The following is an 18,103-nucleotide window of genomic DNA, read 5'->3' as shown; positions in this document are numbered from 1 at the left end:
AAAACCAGTTTCAGCATTAAATGTCACCTTAATTTCTTCTGTGCATAAAACGGAGGACCCTGAGCAAAATCGCAAGAATTTTTCTAGTTTGCGCTGATCTGCATTCCTAATATATCTTTACAAGTAAGTAAATGTTGTCTTCTGTTTCTGTGATACGGACAAAGCCTCTGCTTGCAGCATATCAACTACATTTTATTTGTTGCTCTTTTGGACTCGTATAAATGAAGGACATCAGCTGGATGAGACAGATTTAATGCAAAGTCTTTGAAAATTTCATAAAAGCAATCAATAATATACTTTGGTTCTTGTAATATGACGTTATGAGCCATGACCTGTATTGCTTGCTTGATATTTTCCTGAGATGGAATGTTGTGAGCCCCCATCTGTGAAAACAGATCCAACAAATTGTCCCCTTTAGTTATCATCATCATTAACAAAATTAACATTGCAACCCCCGCCTCGTCATTCTTTTCTTTAAGCAAGCAAACAGATGTCTGAACTACCTTTTCTTCCAACGAACACGATTCATATTTGAAATAGTTCTCATAAGAGGCTAAATTTATAGAAATATTGCTAAGTATACAGTATTTATGATGAATTAAGATAATTTACCTGTTTCGCGGGTTTGTCTTGTCTTGTCTTGAGTGCTGCTCCAAAATGAACCACTTTTTCAATGGAAGGGAGGGAATGTAATATGTTATGCATGGGAATCCAAAAGGTTTTGCAAGGGAACGCAAAAGAAAAATATCCTCATGTCCCCGAGGGGGCTCTGTATGGAATAATGTAAATATGTTGAATTAAACACTGTAAAAGTGTGTCTGTTCATCAGTGTCAATATATGGTTTTATTTCTATCAAATAAAAACATTATGCTCTTTACTCAGAAATCCCCCAAAACAATTAAGTAATCACATCAAAAGTTAGAAACTCTGTCTTTAGTCGTTTATTTGATTTACATATATATCAATGTGTGTGTGAGAAAATGTGTCAATGACGGGTATTAACTTAAAATACTTTGTAGAATGGCACTTTCTGAACTTTGGTCCATTTACTTGTATTAGCGTAATGGCACATAGGCCACATTCAATATGGCGGACGCTTTGACGTATCGCAGCAACGGATCAACCCGCTCCATGAGGCGTCTACATATTCATGTGTATGGTTAACTCTACATCTTTTTTTGATATTAGCTCCAATGGAGAGGTCTAGAATTGTATGGTTGCAAGATATCAAGGCAAAGAAAACTCAACCGTTCATAGGGGCTCCTATGACTGGTTGAATTGTAACACAGATCTAAACCTGAGAATGACAAAGCTATTAAGTTTTATTCAATGCATTCAGCAGAGAAAAAAAATAGTACATTTAGCTTTTAATTAGGAAGTTTATTTTGTAAAAGTGAAAAGAATGTTACCATACACGTTACAATATACAGGATGGGCCACAAATTTGCATTCATAGAAAAAATTAACATTTTGTACTGGACAACCATTTTTATTTTTGTGGGACTGTGTGTAATCGCTGCGCATCTTAAACCTCTTTGTGATTGATCTGCAACATTTCCAGTTTTCTGAAACTTGCAAATAAGCTTTGCAAGTTTCATATAGCAGAATATTTGTTTATACAGGTAGCCTATACTCTGTATGAATAGATAATATTTGATCTATCTCATAAAATACTTATGAGATAGATAGGCAGACATCATGTTGTGACTATATTGTCTTTGATTGGTTAGCTGTTAGCGATCAGTAGAGCACTACTGGTGGATGGTTAGCGTAACACTGAACAGAAAGCTAATGTCGTTGTTTGTCCCTACATCCAGTGGGTGGTGCAGGTGGCTACAGTTCATGGTAGCCACACAGGCACACCCGCTAGAAGGAAACAAATGCACTCAGTATAACGCTTTCATTTTATTGGCTCAGAGGTTGCTATGCGAATGTGGCATAAGGCAGTTTCATGTTTCATAAGCGAGCAGAGTGTGAGCAGAGACCAAGTGTGAGTGCGAGAAGAAGTTTTGAGTACAAGCATTACAAGTTTTAAGAAGAAAGACATTAAGTTCTGCTTCCAAAATAAAAAAGTAAGCAAAAATATTAAACCTTTTGAGAACAAAAGAAATAAAATCCTGTTTTCAGATTGAAAATGTGTGCTCTTGAATTATGGCAAGAAAATTCCACCAAGCAAACAGAGTTTTGCAAGCGTAGATTTTCTCCGAGCAGAGACTAAGTGTGATCACACTTTAACCTAATGTCACTACAAGGCAGTTGTACCTCTGGAGGTTAGTGGCTGTGAATAGAAGTTACTGCATAATCTCAACTGCTAATGAGAAGATTTGGCTCATATTGTAAAAGTAATAAGTTACATTTACATTTATTGATATAATTACAATTTGTCTAATTTGTCCTTTAAGTTGTTTACAAAAGCTGAACTTTTTCTTTTCCTTGAATTTGGTTTGAATAAAGTTACTCAGTTACATTTTAATGAGTAAAGATTTTTTTAAAAAAACACTAGAAAAAACGGCATTGATCTTTTGGCTGGGTTCTTATGGTGTTGCATCAATAGGAAGACAGAGGAGCAAGGAAAACCTGTCAAGTTTAGTTCAAGTTAACTTCTGAGAAAAAGAAAAGTCCTTGCTGAATTAATGCATCAGTTTAGGCAGCAGGTTTATGATGCACTGTAAACTTGAATAATATTTTAACAACAAATTATCAGGTACTTGTGATTATAATTTGTATTGACTAAAACTGAAAACAGAAGATGGGGGGCTTAGTTTGGAGTCGATTATTAGATGAGAGTAAGAAACAGCAGCTCACATAAGATATTGGAAATCAATGTCCCATTAAAAAATGCACACAATATTGATTTTTTATTTATATATGTGCTCCTTTAAATAAATATAGCTTAACACCAACATGTTCTCATTTCCTTTGTGATGACTGAACTTTGTTTTGCTCATCAAGTCACTAAGTAACAAGTATAGAGATGTTTGTTACTTTGAATATTAGTAACTTCACTTGTATTTAAGAGCAGATTTTTAAAATCAAAAATAACTTTGGTGTCACTGTCTTTTCTTTTGAATAAATTAGTTCTTGCTTTCTGCACTTTATCAGGTTTTGATTTTGCTTGTATTAAAAATTCACTGTCCTCCTGTGTTTTGACGGTTTTTATTTTAAGGTCAGTTAACGATAAGCAATTTATTTAAGGAGCCTTCTCAGGGACATGAGGAGAATTTTTTTCTTTGGCATTGCCTCGCAAAACTTTTGCATTCCCTCACAATATGCTTACTGCAATATTTGCTAGTCTATTTTGTAAACAGTCACAAATGACAGTTTAACATTTCAAATATACACACATTTAAAGAGCCTCGTTATTTATCATTAACCCTTTGGTTAATAGGCTGCGACAGACTGGCGACCTGTCCAGGAACGCAGCTGGAGAGGCACCAGCACCTCCCGACCCCGTTAGGGAGAAGGGTGCTCAGAAAATGGATGGATGGATGGTTAATAAGCAGACAGATATTAAACATAGAGGAGAACGGTTTGAAGGCCGCTGACAAAAGCTACGAGCTCCGGGAGGGAGATGGAGGGGAGAGAGAGAGACCTCTGGAGAGGTAGAAGTTCAGCACAAAACAATTCAGAAACAATAAGAAATGAAAAAAAAATATATTTATAGACATATTAACTCGTGTTTTAGACTGTCTATTGATCATAGACCTACTTTGACTCAAAATGCAGCCATTCTGAATGACGGCCTTATTGCAGTCGTTCTTCCAGCACTGCGAGAGATCGACTGCAGTAAATATTCTGAGCCAGTGCTCAGAATATTTACTGGAACGCAGTACTGGACCGTACCACCTTACTTTCACCCCTGCCTTTGCCCCTCCCTCAGCCCCAGTCCCCTAGAACATTTTGTTTGGAGGTCTTGATTTAGGGGACTGGGGTTGGAGGTTGACTGACAGAACAACAAAATTGTCACCTTGATGCGGTTAACAGCTTCCTGTGCTTGGATCATGCGAATATTCTTCGATGGTGTCTTCTCTGATAACATCTGTGTGGATCCAAGACAGTTAGCTGCAAAGATGATCCCATCAATTAGGTCCTCTGGATCACAGGGGCCAGGTACTACAGACAGAGATTCAGTCTGTTTGTTAGACTCATCGCATCACTTTGTTTGTTTGTTTTAAATAACTCAGGTGTAAAAACACCTTAAGTTAAAATGAGTTTCAATTAATAATTTATTTACATTAATACAAACAACATTACTTTTTTCACCTCATCAATATGTTTCGTTTCAGTTGTTTAAAACCTTGTGCCACATGTCTCCTGAGATTGAATCAATCATGCTCACCTTCTACATATGTGGGGAAGGAAGTAAGCCTCTTCCTACACTGTGAATAACACAATTAAAACAATTACTGTTACTTTGTCCAATGAATAAAAAGTAAATATTATACAAAAATAGTTATATATAGAATCAACCTCTTTATGAGACAGAGAACCTGGAAATCCTTCATCCTGTGACAGAAGCTTGCTGGATGACCCAGCTCTTGGAGGGGAAGAACCTGAGCCAAGGGACTGCAGAAACAGAACAAGAATGTTGTCTTAGGTTAGATGTTAGAGGAGAAGGAGAAGTTGAAATCCCAGAGAAATTGTATCACAGTTGTGGATCAACAAAAATCATGACAAGAGTACATATTTGTGGAGCCTAAAGTTTGAGAAAAAGAAGAAAATATTTTTCTTGGCAAAACATGAGCAAAAATGTTTTAAGACCCATGTGTTTTCATCCTCTTTTCATCCATACATAAAGGTAAGAGAAATAAATAATGCAGGATTTTTTTGTTAAACAAAGGTTGACATTTAGCTAAAACCTGTGAGGGTCTGCACTGGGTTTTATTTTAGCATATCAAAGTAGAGGGATTTACACAAATGCTGAACACACTCAGATTGTCAACTAAACTTTGCCTTTGTGTGTTGATCATGTCAAATTGAATTGTTTTGTGAATATTTTTTATCTTAATTAAATGACTGGCTAAGTTGATTTCCCCGAGAAACATCTATGAATCTTGTCTTTTTATCTTTCAGACTCACACACAGCGAAAAATAGTTATAAAGTTTATTTTGCAAGTAATTTTTTGGCACTTGAACTCCAACAGAGGACATGGCATTGATAACGCCATCAGAGAGGATGAGCTGCTGTGAAAGGACTGAAGGGATACTGAAGAAGTCGAGAGTTGAAGGTAAAGAAGATGGAGGTGGGTCAAAGATCGACCGTGGAGCAAGTAGCAAACCGGACCTTATGAAGGAAGCGAACCCTAATGATTGGAGGAGATGAGGAGAAGACCGACTCCAATAGACCACAAAGGAGGAGCATGATAAAGTCATCGGCTGGTAGGTGAGATGAATAATTTTCCAGTTTGAATTTACATCGAGGCTTCATGTATCAACCTTACCTAAGTGTAAACCCAACCTCTGTTGAGACAAGACCTGCAATTTGTCTTAGTTTCATTAATCATAGTTTGTTGTCACTAACATATTGTTATCATCTTACATCTACTGATAATGCAGGCCAGTTTTGCATTAATTGGCCTGTCAATGTTTAAAAAGAATAAAATTCAACACATATTTGAGATGGAAAAAAAATCAAATATTTTTTTTACCAGTGGCTACATTGTATCACCTGAATTTGATTGTAGTTGGATGTAACTTCCTTGTATGTAATTAGACCTTAATCAGAATATATTTCAGTAGATTTTGCTGAAATGAATCTGGTTGACTTCAACTGCATGCTCTGTATGAGGGATTACTGAAAAGTCAATGACAACTGAACCTCTGCGCTGTGTGCTCTTACAGGAGGAGCAAATGCTGCAAGTCAATGACTCGATGCAATCTTCTGGGTTTCCTTAGAAATAAACTTTTAATATTAATGGAGCAAATTGCACTGCATGATAACTGGGATCAATTGGAATGTACGTGTGAATTTTGTAAAGTGCCTTGCGACAACATCTGTTCTGATATCAATAAACTGAATTTTATATCATTTAATTACTGTAGTGAATTCTGTACATCTCAATATGAATTGAACTATTTTGTCTCTTAAAAGTACCTTTAAATATCATTATTTAAAATGGATGAACTTAACTAATTAACATAAATATATTAGATCAATATTCTAGACTTTTATGCTGATTGTTAAGTTCCAAATTCAAACTTATGTATAATATATAACTTTTCTGCCAAATAAAGAAAGGTGTCTTTATTTGGTTTATCCAAACATTTATAGATTTTTCTATTTATTTTTTCACACAAAAAAAAACAACAAACTCTAACTAATGTGGGAACAACAACACAAGAAATTAATACAGGAATCATAATTTAGCACCTTAGAGTGAATAAGAAATAAATAATTTAACAAGTATAGCAGTCAAAGTGGTGTTGAACATCCAAATTCTTTAACTATTTCAGAATGTCCCACTCCACACAGTAAGAGTTCTCCAAATATAAAGAATCACCACACAACAGGAAAACCTAAAAAAAAAACCTTACCTCACTTTGAGCGCATCGGTCAGTCTGTTCCTTCTGCTTGGCTTGTTCTTCCTCATGCTTTTCTACCTGATACAGCCAAAAATTTTCCATAGTTTTTGGTTATTTCCTGAAGGTTGTTTAGTCTTAAAGAGTCACAGAAGAACATGCACACGAAGGGCAGACTAGGTGAAATGCACGAGCAAAGTCACAAAACGTAAGCTCAGGTGACACATTCAGGTTGGTCATGGGAAGATCATGACAGACTGGTACGTCATCTTGTTTTTTTCCTCTGCAAAATACCAAACATAAACTTTAATTCCCCCCTAAATTTATGAAGCTAGCAACCGCAACACATAAGTAAACTAGCATTCAAACAACAAAGAATACAAGAAACTTGTAATTATAGTGTTAGAAAAAGGAGAAAGGTTAACAGGTCATTCCATGCTGGTACTAGATTCCAAATTAAATATTTAGTTCGAGTTATCCAATACGCTTTTCTTTTTAGTTCCATGATAAATAAATTATTAGGTGGATGGAGGTAGAAGAAAGGGAGGTAAAAGGACTTTGCTGGAGTAAACAAATGTAAGAAAGCAAACTGATATGGAGACTAGAGCTGCACAAAATATTAAAACAGAGTCACCATTGTTTAAATAATTGCAATATCACAATTGTAATTATTTTTAATTTTGATGCAAAATTAAAAAGGTTACAAAATTTCCAGCACCATATATTCCAATTCATCCTGGCAATCATGCAACTAAAATAACTCCTCACTAATATGTGGCCAATGTTAACCACATACAACAAAACAGAAAGCGTCTTGCTATCTTTGTTAACTTGTTTTTGGAGTGAAAGGTGTTTTCTAACACAGAAATATGTTATGTAAAGAACCATAAAGAAAGACAAAAGTCCAGATAGAGATTGTTACTTCAATGACTGGTGTAAAATATTCAAATAAGAAACTTTATATGTTCAAGCTAGAATTTTTAAAGTGCATATTAAAGGTAGTTTTGAATAGTCGGAAGATATTTTATTTTCTTAGGTCAAATTGTAAACCTGGTTGCTGTATTTGGTCTAATTAGCTAGCGAATGTTTTAAAGTTGAATCAACAAAAAGCTCTCCAAGATCAATTGTGCATTTGCATGACGTAACTGGATGAAAACTGAGCTCGGCGGCTGAGGTCTGACTGCTGAGCTCAAAAAGGCTTTGTTTGCTCAGATGTTATTAAACTTAACGTTTTAATAACGTGTCAGCGCATTTAATGTGTTTATGTTCAGGCTGCAGCTGGTCTGGACACAGCGAGAAGGAAAAAAATAACAACTGAAAAAAACTTATTTAAGTTGAGAAGGGAACGATTCACCACTAGGAGTATTTCAACTAACACAGCAATTTGCAGTGTACTCTTCTAAGAGAAGGATTACAACGAAAGTGACCCAAATGAATGTTAGATAGGACCCAGAAAAATGGGCCTGATAAATTCAGGCTGAAATCTATTGCAGTACCACCATAACACAGCAGAAGGAGCAAAGGAAGGGAACGAACTACACCGATGGGAAACAGACACAAAACAAAGCCCAGCTTAGACCTGGAAGAGGGGAGAGTCATTCAATTTTCCAGAGATATGAATACCTTTTCTGTGTGTAATGAATAAATATTATATACAAGTTTCACTTTTTCAATGTAATTACTGATTGAAATAAACTAATTTCTAGCCAGTGTCTGTGGATTAAAATACTTCTAAAAAAATTATATTTTCTATGAAGGTCATAACTTGCTTGAAAATTACCTTTGCATTACTTTTTTCAAATCAAAGTAAGCTAAAAATATCGCCCTACTATGTCCAAATATCCAAATTAAGAGCAGATTTCTTGTTGAATTTCTACACATTTAGTTTTGGGATCTGCTGTGTCTGTCTACATGTGAGACCTCTTGTTCCTTTTAGGATCTTTGCCCCCGAGAGCAGAATAAGTAAACAGGTTATTTACATTTTCCCATCATATTCCGTTCCCCCCATAGACACATAAAGAACAGATGCTTCATAGTCGCTCCTGCCTACTGTAGCTGACGAGCTTTAGGGCGGCCATCTTGGAGCGGTCAACGGCTCTTCTCAGCCTTTTATGTTTGACAGGCGCAGTAACGTGTCAGCGCATTTAATCGAGCATAATTTGCTAATGCTAAACAGATTTTCACTATTTTTTTCTTGCTGTAAACCTGATTCAAACAACTATCAAAGCTACATTTAAAAAAACTTATTTTTTAAAGTTTTTTTTTAATTGGCTTAGTTTGGCATATTTAAATATTATTAATGGGGAAACCAGAATAGATTTCAAATAGAATATTTTTATACTGATATTTGATGAGCATTTTACAAAGCACACAACCAGTTGTAATGTCTTAATAATTTTATTTTGTAATATCAATGCATATTTATATAAAAGAAATACAAAATAATACAATCATTGAGAAACAAAGATGATTAACTAATGATTAATACTGAATAATGTATTAAACTACACATATTTATATGCACATATGTACATACATAATGTATATATAGATTTTGTGTTTTCCAGCTGAGGAGTTGTAGCTTAACAGAGATTCAGCAGCTGAGATTCATCCGTGCTATGAATCCGTCTCTCCTTAAAGACATTTCCCTCTTCTTCCTCACATCCGGTCTTTATGAAACCCTCAAAACAAAAACGGGAGCTATTTACTTTTGACAGATTGAAAGAATTACGTATAAATTTTGCTATTTTTTGCAATTTTTGTCTTTGCTATCTTGTGTGCATAATCTAAATCAATGTTAGGGAATAATTAAAACTTTTTCAGACTTACAAAATCTCGGCTAGCCTTCATAGGAGGGCTGAGCCAGGTCGGTATTACACCAAGTACCAAGTACTACAGCTAATATTAGTACTGGACATAAATACAGTATTGTAATATTCTATTCACAAAAAATAGGCGATAATATGTGAATCATACTTATGAAAACATATCCCCTGAGATCTCATGTCAATAGTCTGTTGATCTGAAACAAAAATATTCCTCACTGCTGCTGTCCCTAGGTTATGGAGGGGGAACAGATTATTTCAGGAGGTTAAACTATATGGTTCTCTCCTCATAACTCTGGCAAATAAGGAGAAAATATTTTCAAACTTATATAATTTATTGCTGTTGATGAGAGGAATAAAGACAATTGAGGATATGCAGGTAAATTAATTTGTTCCCATTTTATGGAGATTATTTTAGTCAGCTAAAATATATGGTTCCCCCCTCAAACTCTGCCAAACAAAATCAAATGATTTATTGTTGATGAGGAGAAGAATAAACAGAAAAAAACTTGCTGGTAAGGTAAGTTGTTTCCATATTATGGAGGAAAACAGATTATTTCAGGCAGCTGAATTATCCATTCTCTCTTCTCCTTCCCCATAACTTTGGGGAATGAAGAGCAACTGTTTCCAAATTCTCAAAAAATTTTAAATACACACTACGTGTTGGAAAACTGTGTTTGGGTGCCTGACTTCTATTTCTGCCAGGCTTAAGTGAGAAAAGTTGGAAAAGAGCGATTCTCTTGGCATTTAAAATAACACAAAACAGCATCAGAAGACCTCATTTATATATTTATTTTACAATTTTTTTAAACAAAAGTTGCCAATTAAACTGAATTATATGAGTTGTTTTTACCGAGAAATCGATCAGAAGCGACGTGAAAATGATCAGATCCGCCTCATTCGCCTCTCTGGCTGCAATGCGCGCTCCCGACACAGGGGGGCAGATTTTCACAGGGGAACCGAATTTTGCACCAACCTCTGCGCACGGCTCCTTTTTAAAGTTTTGCTCAGATATCCAGGATGATCAGTCTGGATGAATCTAAACACTAATAAAACATCATCATTTCCCAGCAAATCAATACGATCTCTGATCGTACATGGCTCCTCTGAATCCTTCCATTGGCTCTGATGTTCTCCATCAGAGCCAAAGCTCCACAGTTATCTGCTCCCTTTTATGCAGCTTCTGATATAGCAGATCACCTTAAAAATAATCCAACATGACCCGACTGGAGTTAATCTGCTGATCCAACCCTGTTTTCTTTTTCATTCAAATAGATGCACAGACCGATGTGTTACATCTTTATGAGACAAACACTGAGGAAAAGTACTACTTACATTCTAGTGAGGTTTTCATATCCTTTTATTTGTATTTTCTTTATTTTGTGTGCGTGTTACGTTATTATCTGAGGACAAATGTGGTTCAGTTTCATTGTTTACGTTTAAATAATAAAATATTAAAATAAGAATTTTTAAAAAACATCGGGTCTGAAGCCTTTTTGGTCTAAATAACTGAATGTAGTCAGTTTTGACGGTTTGTAGTTTGATATTGTTCAAAGAAAATTTGCACATTTTCACGCCAGCGAAAGAGTGTGCGCATATTTACACAAACTTTGACGCAAAGTTCATTTTTACACATGCCGACTTATGCGTAAATATTGCGTCGCACATTTTTTGCAAATGATTCTGACTTTAAACATCTGCTCTCCTGAAAGCAGAAAATGTGTGTGGGTCACCTTAATTTTATGGTAGGCCTAATTGAACTGAAATATTGCGCAACAGGTGTCCATGTTAAGGTGATGAAAGTTAAGCTAGCATAGCTAACCTGCTGCTATATATATATATATATATATATATATATCTCATAAATCTGGGAGCTCGGGAAGCGTGAAATACTCACGCACTCGTAATCTGACAAAGGGAATATATTGTCAACACTAAGACAACAAGATAACAAGGTCCAAAGGGATCACATTTCACAGACCAGTAAAAAGCTTTAATTGAAAAAAAAAAATATATATATATATATATTTTTTTTTATTAAAGCTTATATATATATATATATATATATATATATATATATATATATATATATATATATATATATATATATATATATATATATATATTTTTTTTTTTTTTTTTTTTTTTTTTTTTTAATTAAAGCTTTTTACTGGTCTGTGAAATGTGATCCCTTTGGACCTTGTTATCTTGTTGTCTTAGTGTTGACAATTAATATAAAAAAATTCCCTTTGTCAGATTACGAGTGCGTGAGTATTTCACGCTTCCCGAGCTCCCAGATTTATGGAGGACATCGATGCAGCAAACAGAAAGGGGCGGGGACATACCACTATCAGTCTCCTACCTTATTTGGAAATGGGACCATTGCACTCCAGAAGTGAAGGGGGCGCCATTTCTTATATTATCCGTGGTCTCCCGTTTTTATTTTCTTTTGAAATCTGTGAGATATTTTCACCTTCAGGAAGGAGTTTCAGTATTTCAACTTCTCTCTTGTATTTACTTCAGCGCAGCTCACAGTTTTTAACAAATTCTGTAGCTTCCGGTGTACTTCTAAATCTGCTCCTTAGTTGCATCTTTTCGGGCCTGGTACTGTCTCTAGTGGTGTGGGGTGGTAACACAACTCACTTAATTACATCACTAAATCAGAATACCACCAGTATTTATTATTTACTATTAATTTAGGCATTACTGGCAAAGCGAAAGATAAATTATCTTATAAAACACCATATTTTTTCATTTTCTTAAGGAAGTAGAGTTAATTAAATGATAAACAAAACCTGAAAGGGATTCCAGTTTCATTTGATGGCCAACCTGTTGAAACTGTGGCAAATTTTAAATTCCTTGTGTCGTTCCTTGACAGTCAGCTCAACTTTGCTGAAAACACTGTAGGCTGTCTTTAAGAATTGTTCTCAGAGACCCTATCTTTTAAGAAGATCTAATGATCTTGGGATTACCCAACTTGAGGTTGTGTAAGTTTTAACATTAATGTGTAATGTTAAAACACATTAACAACCTCTACCTCTAGAAAGGTAGAGGTTGTTGAGTTGAAATGTTAAAATTTAACATTCAAGTTAAAACAACATTTTAATTCAAGTTTTAACTTTTCACCTCCTCAGCTGGTTTGGTCTCATGAGCTGCAGACTAACTAATCTTTTAAGCAAACTTTCAATGACAGGTATGACAGCAGGTGAAATCAAAAACAACTCTGTTTCAACTGAAAGAACATGAAAGACGGCAAGAAATATTTGATCAGAGAGCATCCATCATCTCCATCAGTTTGAACCTCTAAGCTCATGTAGATGTAACTGTTTTCTTCTGGTAAACTAAGAACATTTATTAGTCATCTATTGTTGGTGCAATAATTATTCTTAACTAAACTAAATGATAACATTTATCTATATCTTGCTAAAAGTTTTCTCTATTCACAAATTGTTGATAATGTGATTCTATGAATATAATTTGTTGTTTTAGAGTCAAAGGAACATTTCACATTGATAAACTAAATAGTTTCATCTTATTTTTACCTATATATAAGACTTTACCATCAAAAAGTCTCTCAGAATAATATACATGGCACCGTAAAAATGACGATGTGAATTTTTGCTTGTATCTGTTTAACAACCCTGCTTGTAACAATCTGGGTAGTTATTCTTCTGAATCTAATTCATTTGTTTTTTATTGACTTTTGCTCAATTAAATTTCTTATGCATACATTGCATATTGCAAATATAAATGAAATTTTTCTAATAGTTAATCATGTTGATTTTTATTTTTGTCTGATTACATCTTCTTTTCCTATAATAATTGATGAATATACAGTATAGATATAATTTATAATGTATAAAAGTATTGTTTATGTCATGTAATTAGCTCTACGTCCTTAAGAAAATGAAAAAATATGGTTTTTCATAAGATAATTGATCTTTTACGGTGCCAGTCATGCCGAAATTAATAGTAAGTATACATGCAGACACATAAAGAAAAAAAAACAGTTTAAGAAAGATTGGTGGAGACTGTCCCCTACATTCCAAAGTTGGTGGGTAGATGTCCACACCAGTCCTTTGGGAAGTTATGCCTTCAATTCATATGCAATGAATATCAATGTAAACCATTAAATCAGATTTAACCGCATTGATATTCTTTTAGTTCATTATGTTTTGGGCCAATTCTAAATGTGATCAGCATTACATTGTGCTTTTAGATCTACAAACTGATGATTTAATTTGGATTTAACAGAAGTACAAATAATTGGGGCCTGCCCATAGAAGCAGTAACTGCTTTCAGAACTCAGTTATACTTTGTGAGGATACTGGACAGAAAATTTAATCAGTTCTGTTTTTCACAGAATGTTTTAATAGAAATAGTTTCTTAAAATGATAAATCATAATCTATTCTTTAAACATTTACTATTATTGTTATTATTATTATTATTATTATTATTATTATTATTACAAATTAACAACAAATGTCTTTATCCAACAATTGTCAAACAGTTGATGTAACTCTGTGACTTCTTTTTATCTACATGTATGAGTTCATTTCTTCTACTTTCATTATCTGCTCAGGTCAAGGACACTCTACACTACAGTATGCCTTATATGTTGTGACTGAATTTGTTAGTTTGTAATGATATTTTTTCCTTGAGATACCATATATGCAATCATAATTTTTATTTTTGTCTGTCTGATTACATAATTTTTACAAATTAAGTCAGATGTGGTTATGTTGAAGGTGTTGACCTTTTTATTTGAGATGCATGTTTGAATACCAATTATGTTTTGACTCTTACTTGAGTAATTTTTTTAAATTAACTTTTTAGTTCTGTAAAGATTACAACAGAAAACTGGTTATGAGTGATGGTGCCCTGTCCTTTCTACATCTTTGTGTGAATGTAATGCATTACACCTATTAATCTATGACAGGATGCAGGTCAGTGTTCTGATACTTGCCATCAGATCACTGACATACTGAATCCTGAGGCATTGCTTACAATGAAAACCAGAGGAAATATGGATGTTTTGTGTTAGATGGGAATTCACCAAAAGAAACAAATATGTAAATCAATCCTCTTTCTTCCTACAGCTGTTTCTCACACATCTTGAATGATAGTCACTTGATTTACCCTGAGTGTAAGAACCCTCAACTTAAAGTTAACTGTTAAACATAATTCAAATAATCATGTGCAGTGTAAATCAAAGCTTTGTACTTACATTGTCCCCAGGACATGGCTGGAAATCATACTCTGTATTTGAACTCAAATCCTGTCTCATCACCCAAAAACTGGTTCCTTTGGTTCGTCCGGGTGTATAAGGGGATCTTATAGTTCTTGTCTTCACTTCTTGAATAGCCTCCCTAATGTCCTTAATGACCAAAGAGATAACATCTGCCTTCTCCTGACTATTCTTCATTGATAAAGTCTCATCAGAACAATTCAGAACCTGGCGGTGACTGAGTCCTCCCGGCTTGCAGCTTCGCAGGTTTTGTTTGAACTGATTTGAGTTGCAGGTTCAGAATGATCTTTCAGTGGCGGTTTTTTAGCTTTTGCTTTACTTCCAAGATTTTGAGGGCCTAGACTTTGGTTGACCTCAGCTACAGATTGTTTATTTTCCTCAACCAGGTCAAAGCTATCAGAGCTTCGGTACTGGGCAAACTCTGCCTCCTTTTCTGGACTGTCTGACTCGCCATCTGAGCGCTGGGTGTAGTGACGCAATCTTGAGCCAACAGCCTCCTTCAAATGGTGATTCCTATCTCTCTCTTTACTTTGCAAATGCTGAATGCTGGTTTTTTGCTGATTTATAGATTGTTTATCATTTGAAAGAGTTGGAAAAAGTGAAGCTGGAACATCACAGATTTCTGCATAAACTTGGTCAGAGAATGAATAGGTCTCATACAAGTCAGTATTTACATTTTCTGAGTTTTCATTGGCTGCACAAATAGCTTGGCCAACAAAGTAGCTAACTGGTTTGGAATAGACGTTGCCAGTGTAGTCAGCATTCAGCATCTCATCTGTTTCATTTGGTCTTTCAGAATCTTGACCGTCTCGCATGGGTTTACATGTCAGAGACAGACATTGAGAGGGGGTGTCATTAGGTGAACAAGGATGTTGCTGTTCAGCCAAAGTGCTTTCTCTGTTTTCTTTTTTTCTACATTGTTCCTGGGAGACATGGGTCCCCACCTGGTTTTTTAACACTGATTGTTCCTCATTTACTGACATTAACCCCCAACCACTAGTTGTCTGCTGTGTATAGGGAGATCTCTCTGCCTCTCCCAGTTGCCACAATGATTGCTTCTCCCACTCATCTTTCATCTGGGCTTTACTCTCTCCTTGCCTACAATAAGAGCTCTCTGCTGATCTGGTGACAGGATAAGTCATCTGTGATTGAGAAGTTTGGAGGTCCATGTCTGCCTTCTGTGGTCTGCACTGATCAGGAACCCTAAGTCTTCCACCATTACTTTCTGCACATCTAATGCATTTCTCTTGGTTGCCCAGGTTACAGTATTGGCCATTTTGGCACATGTTCTGATGACAAGGTCTAGTGTCCATGTCTTCCATTGTTACCTCGTCAAGTTTTGATTTGTGGTAGTTTTTTGGTATTTGGTGGACTTAATGGTGTGGAAAAAAATTCACCACACAACTCAAAGACATCTGAACAACAACTGCAAAAGAGAAAGGAGAGAACATTTTCAGATACAACACAATAATCAAGACATTGATTTTATAGAACACCCAAGTAAATCTTTCATCCACTGCGTGTCCTGCTGCACCTCTTACAACAGTTTTATACCTGTGAATTCTGAAATAATCAACCAACAACCCCACCAGCAGAACAAATGACTCTGACTAACTAGTCCAGAGTAGACAAACATCTAGCTAACACAAGTTGATGATTTGTGGATTAAGGGGAGGCTATGGGTGCTTTGTTGGAATGATTTTAGATCACATGATTAAATGCCAACTTCCTGTTTTAGTCAAAAAAAATGGAAAAATAAATTTACTGAATGACATTTTAATGTCTGACTTGAGCCAGCCTGGTGCATCTTCATATTTAAAGTATTTGTTATGATTTAGAAATAGAAGTGCCAGTGGTGTTGTAATGGTGCAGAGGTAAAGCACAACCTACGTAAGGAGGCCTGAGACCATTGCAGGTTTGATTTCCGGCCTGCTTACCTTTGCCACATGTCTTCCACTCTCATTTTCCACTTTTCTGTGTGACCATTTCAAATAAAGGCCACTAGAGCAACAAAAACTGCTAAAGAAAAAAAAAAAGAAATAGAATTTACTTATTTAGAAGCAAGACCAAGTGACATTGTGTCAAATTAAAGATGCAAGAAAACTGGGGGCATGACCCAAAAATAGTTTTTAAAAAATGTAATTTAATATTAAAAGTGGCAGCCAAAGAAGGGTTTAAAATAAATCTCTTAAAAAGGTACAATTCTTTCAATTGGCCTTTGTTTTCCTTTTAACAGCTGAAGAAAAGTACTTAGCAAAAATGTGAGTTCACAACTAATGAATGGATAATATTTTGTCCAGACTGCCTGGACTCTGGGGTTTGGGGATTTTGTTTATTTCTGTTTTACTAAGATCTTACATTTGTCCCTGTCTCAGGACAGAGTCCCATTCTGCCTGAAATCCTCCACCATTGTTTCTATTCCAAAAAAGAAAATCACATATCACTTGCCTAAACGACTACCAACTAGTGGCTCTCACCCCTCTGGTGATGAAATGTTTTGAAAGACTGGTTCAGTCACATCTTAGAGTTTATTATTCACACCTTTGATACACACCAGCTTGCTTATTCATTTTTTAATTCTTATTTTAAGCAAATAGGGGAAATACATTGGCACATCAGCCCCACCAAGATTTTTATCACCACAATGCAGGTAACAGACACATTGCAATACAAAAAACACACTAGAGCACACATAGACACGTAAGCATATTTCTTGGCATTAAAGACAACCCATAACCTTAGCTGGTTTAAAACCATAGCATCACACAGTCTTTCAGTACCAACATTAGATCTGTCTGTCTGTCTGTCTGTCTGTCGGGATAGCTAGAGACATTGGGTTAGTTATCTGAAACTGCATCTATGAAAACTAAACTAGTCAGGATTGCGGAAGCTACGCCTGGCAATAACAAAGCTTGAGGCCGATTCATCCAAGAAGGATGTCGTAGAAGGACATGAAGGAAAGCAGCTGGTCGTCGTGAATAGGATGTTCTAGCTTTGCAGCCAGTTTGGATCTGAGGACAGACTCTCTTCGGAAAGCCAGCGAATATTTTTCTGTAACTGCTCCGATAATCAGCAACGCTTCTCAAAGAGCGCAGCTTAGTAGGATATTCACAGATTTTAGGTCTATTAAACAGTGAACGAATTTCAGTAGATTTTTGGAGAAACTCACCAGCTGTCAGGAGGATCGTTATCAGTGTGCAGCGGTTCATCAACACGCGGCTGGAGGGGGGGCTGAGGGGGGGCTGCGCTCTGTCTTTATGATGCGGATCAAAACTGCGGATTGCATCTCCATGCTTCAAGTAGCCTACTGCTCGTTGATACTAAAGGTGTTTCCTTCGTATTATTATATTATTTTTGATTGCTTTATGAACATAGTACATAGTATATCAATCAAATAAACGTCAAAATTAATGTTTTCACAAATAATGTGCAGGAAAAACAAAAGGCAATTCAATTTTGTCCCCATTTAACCTGTAATTTATTTAAAAAACGCTCATTTATCCATTCAT

General features: G+C 35.5%; 1 protein-coding gene across 1 annotated transcript in view; it reads right to left on the bottom strand.

The window, feature by feature from the left end:
• LOC129355386 (amyloid-beta A4 precursor protein-binding family A member 1-like) overlaps positions 1-17,824 on the bottom strand; it is a 35,345-nt gene extending 17,521 nt beyond the window's left edge. The window contains 7 exon segments of the mRNA XM_055024935.1: positions 3,969-4,114; positions 4,341-4,380; positions 4,472-4,567; positions 6,536-6,601; positions 14,574-14,806; positions 14,809-16,020; positions 17,764-17,824. Coding sequence (XP_054880910.1) covers positions 3,969-4,114; positions 4,341-4,380; positions 4,472-4,567; positions 6,536-6,601; positions 14,574-14,806; positions 14,809-15,916 — 1,689 coding nt within the window. The 5' untranslated portion in view covers positions 15,917-16,020; positions 17,764-17,824.
• Positions 17,825-18,103: the final 279 nt, after the last annotated feature.

This window comes from Poeciliopsis prolifica, unplaced genomic scaffold (genome assembly GCF_027474105.1).
Source record: "Poeciliopsis prolifica strain line A6 unplaced genomic scaffold, Auburn_PproV2 SCAFFOLD133, whole genome shotgun sequence".
Taxonomy (NCBI): domain Eukaryota; kingdom Metazoa; phylum Chordata; class Actinopteri; order Cyprinodontiformes; family Poeciliidae; genus Poeciliopsis; species Poeciliopsis prolifica.
This window is presented reverse-complemented; position numbering and strand designations above follow the sequence as displayed.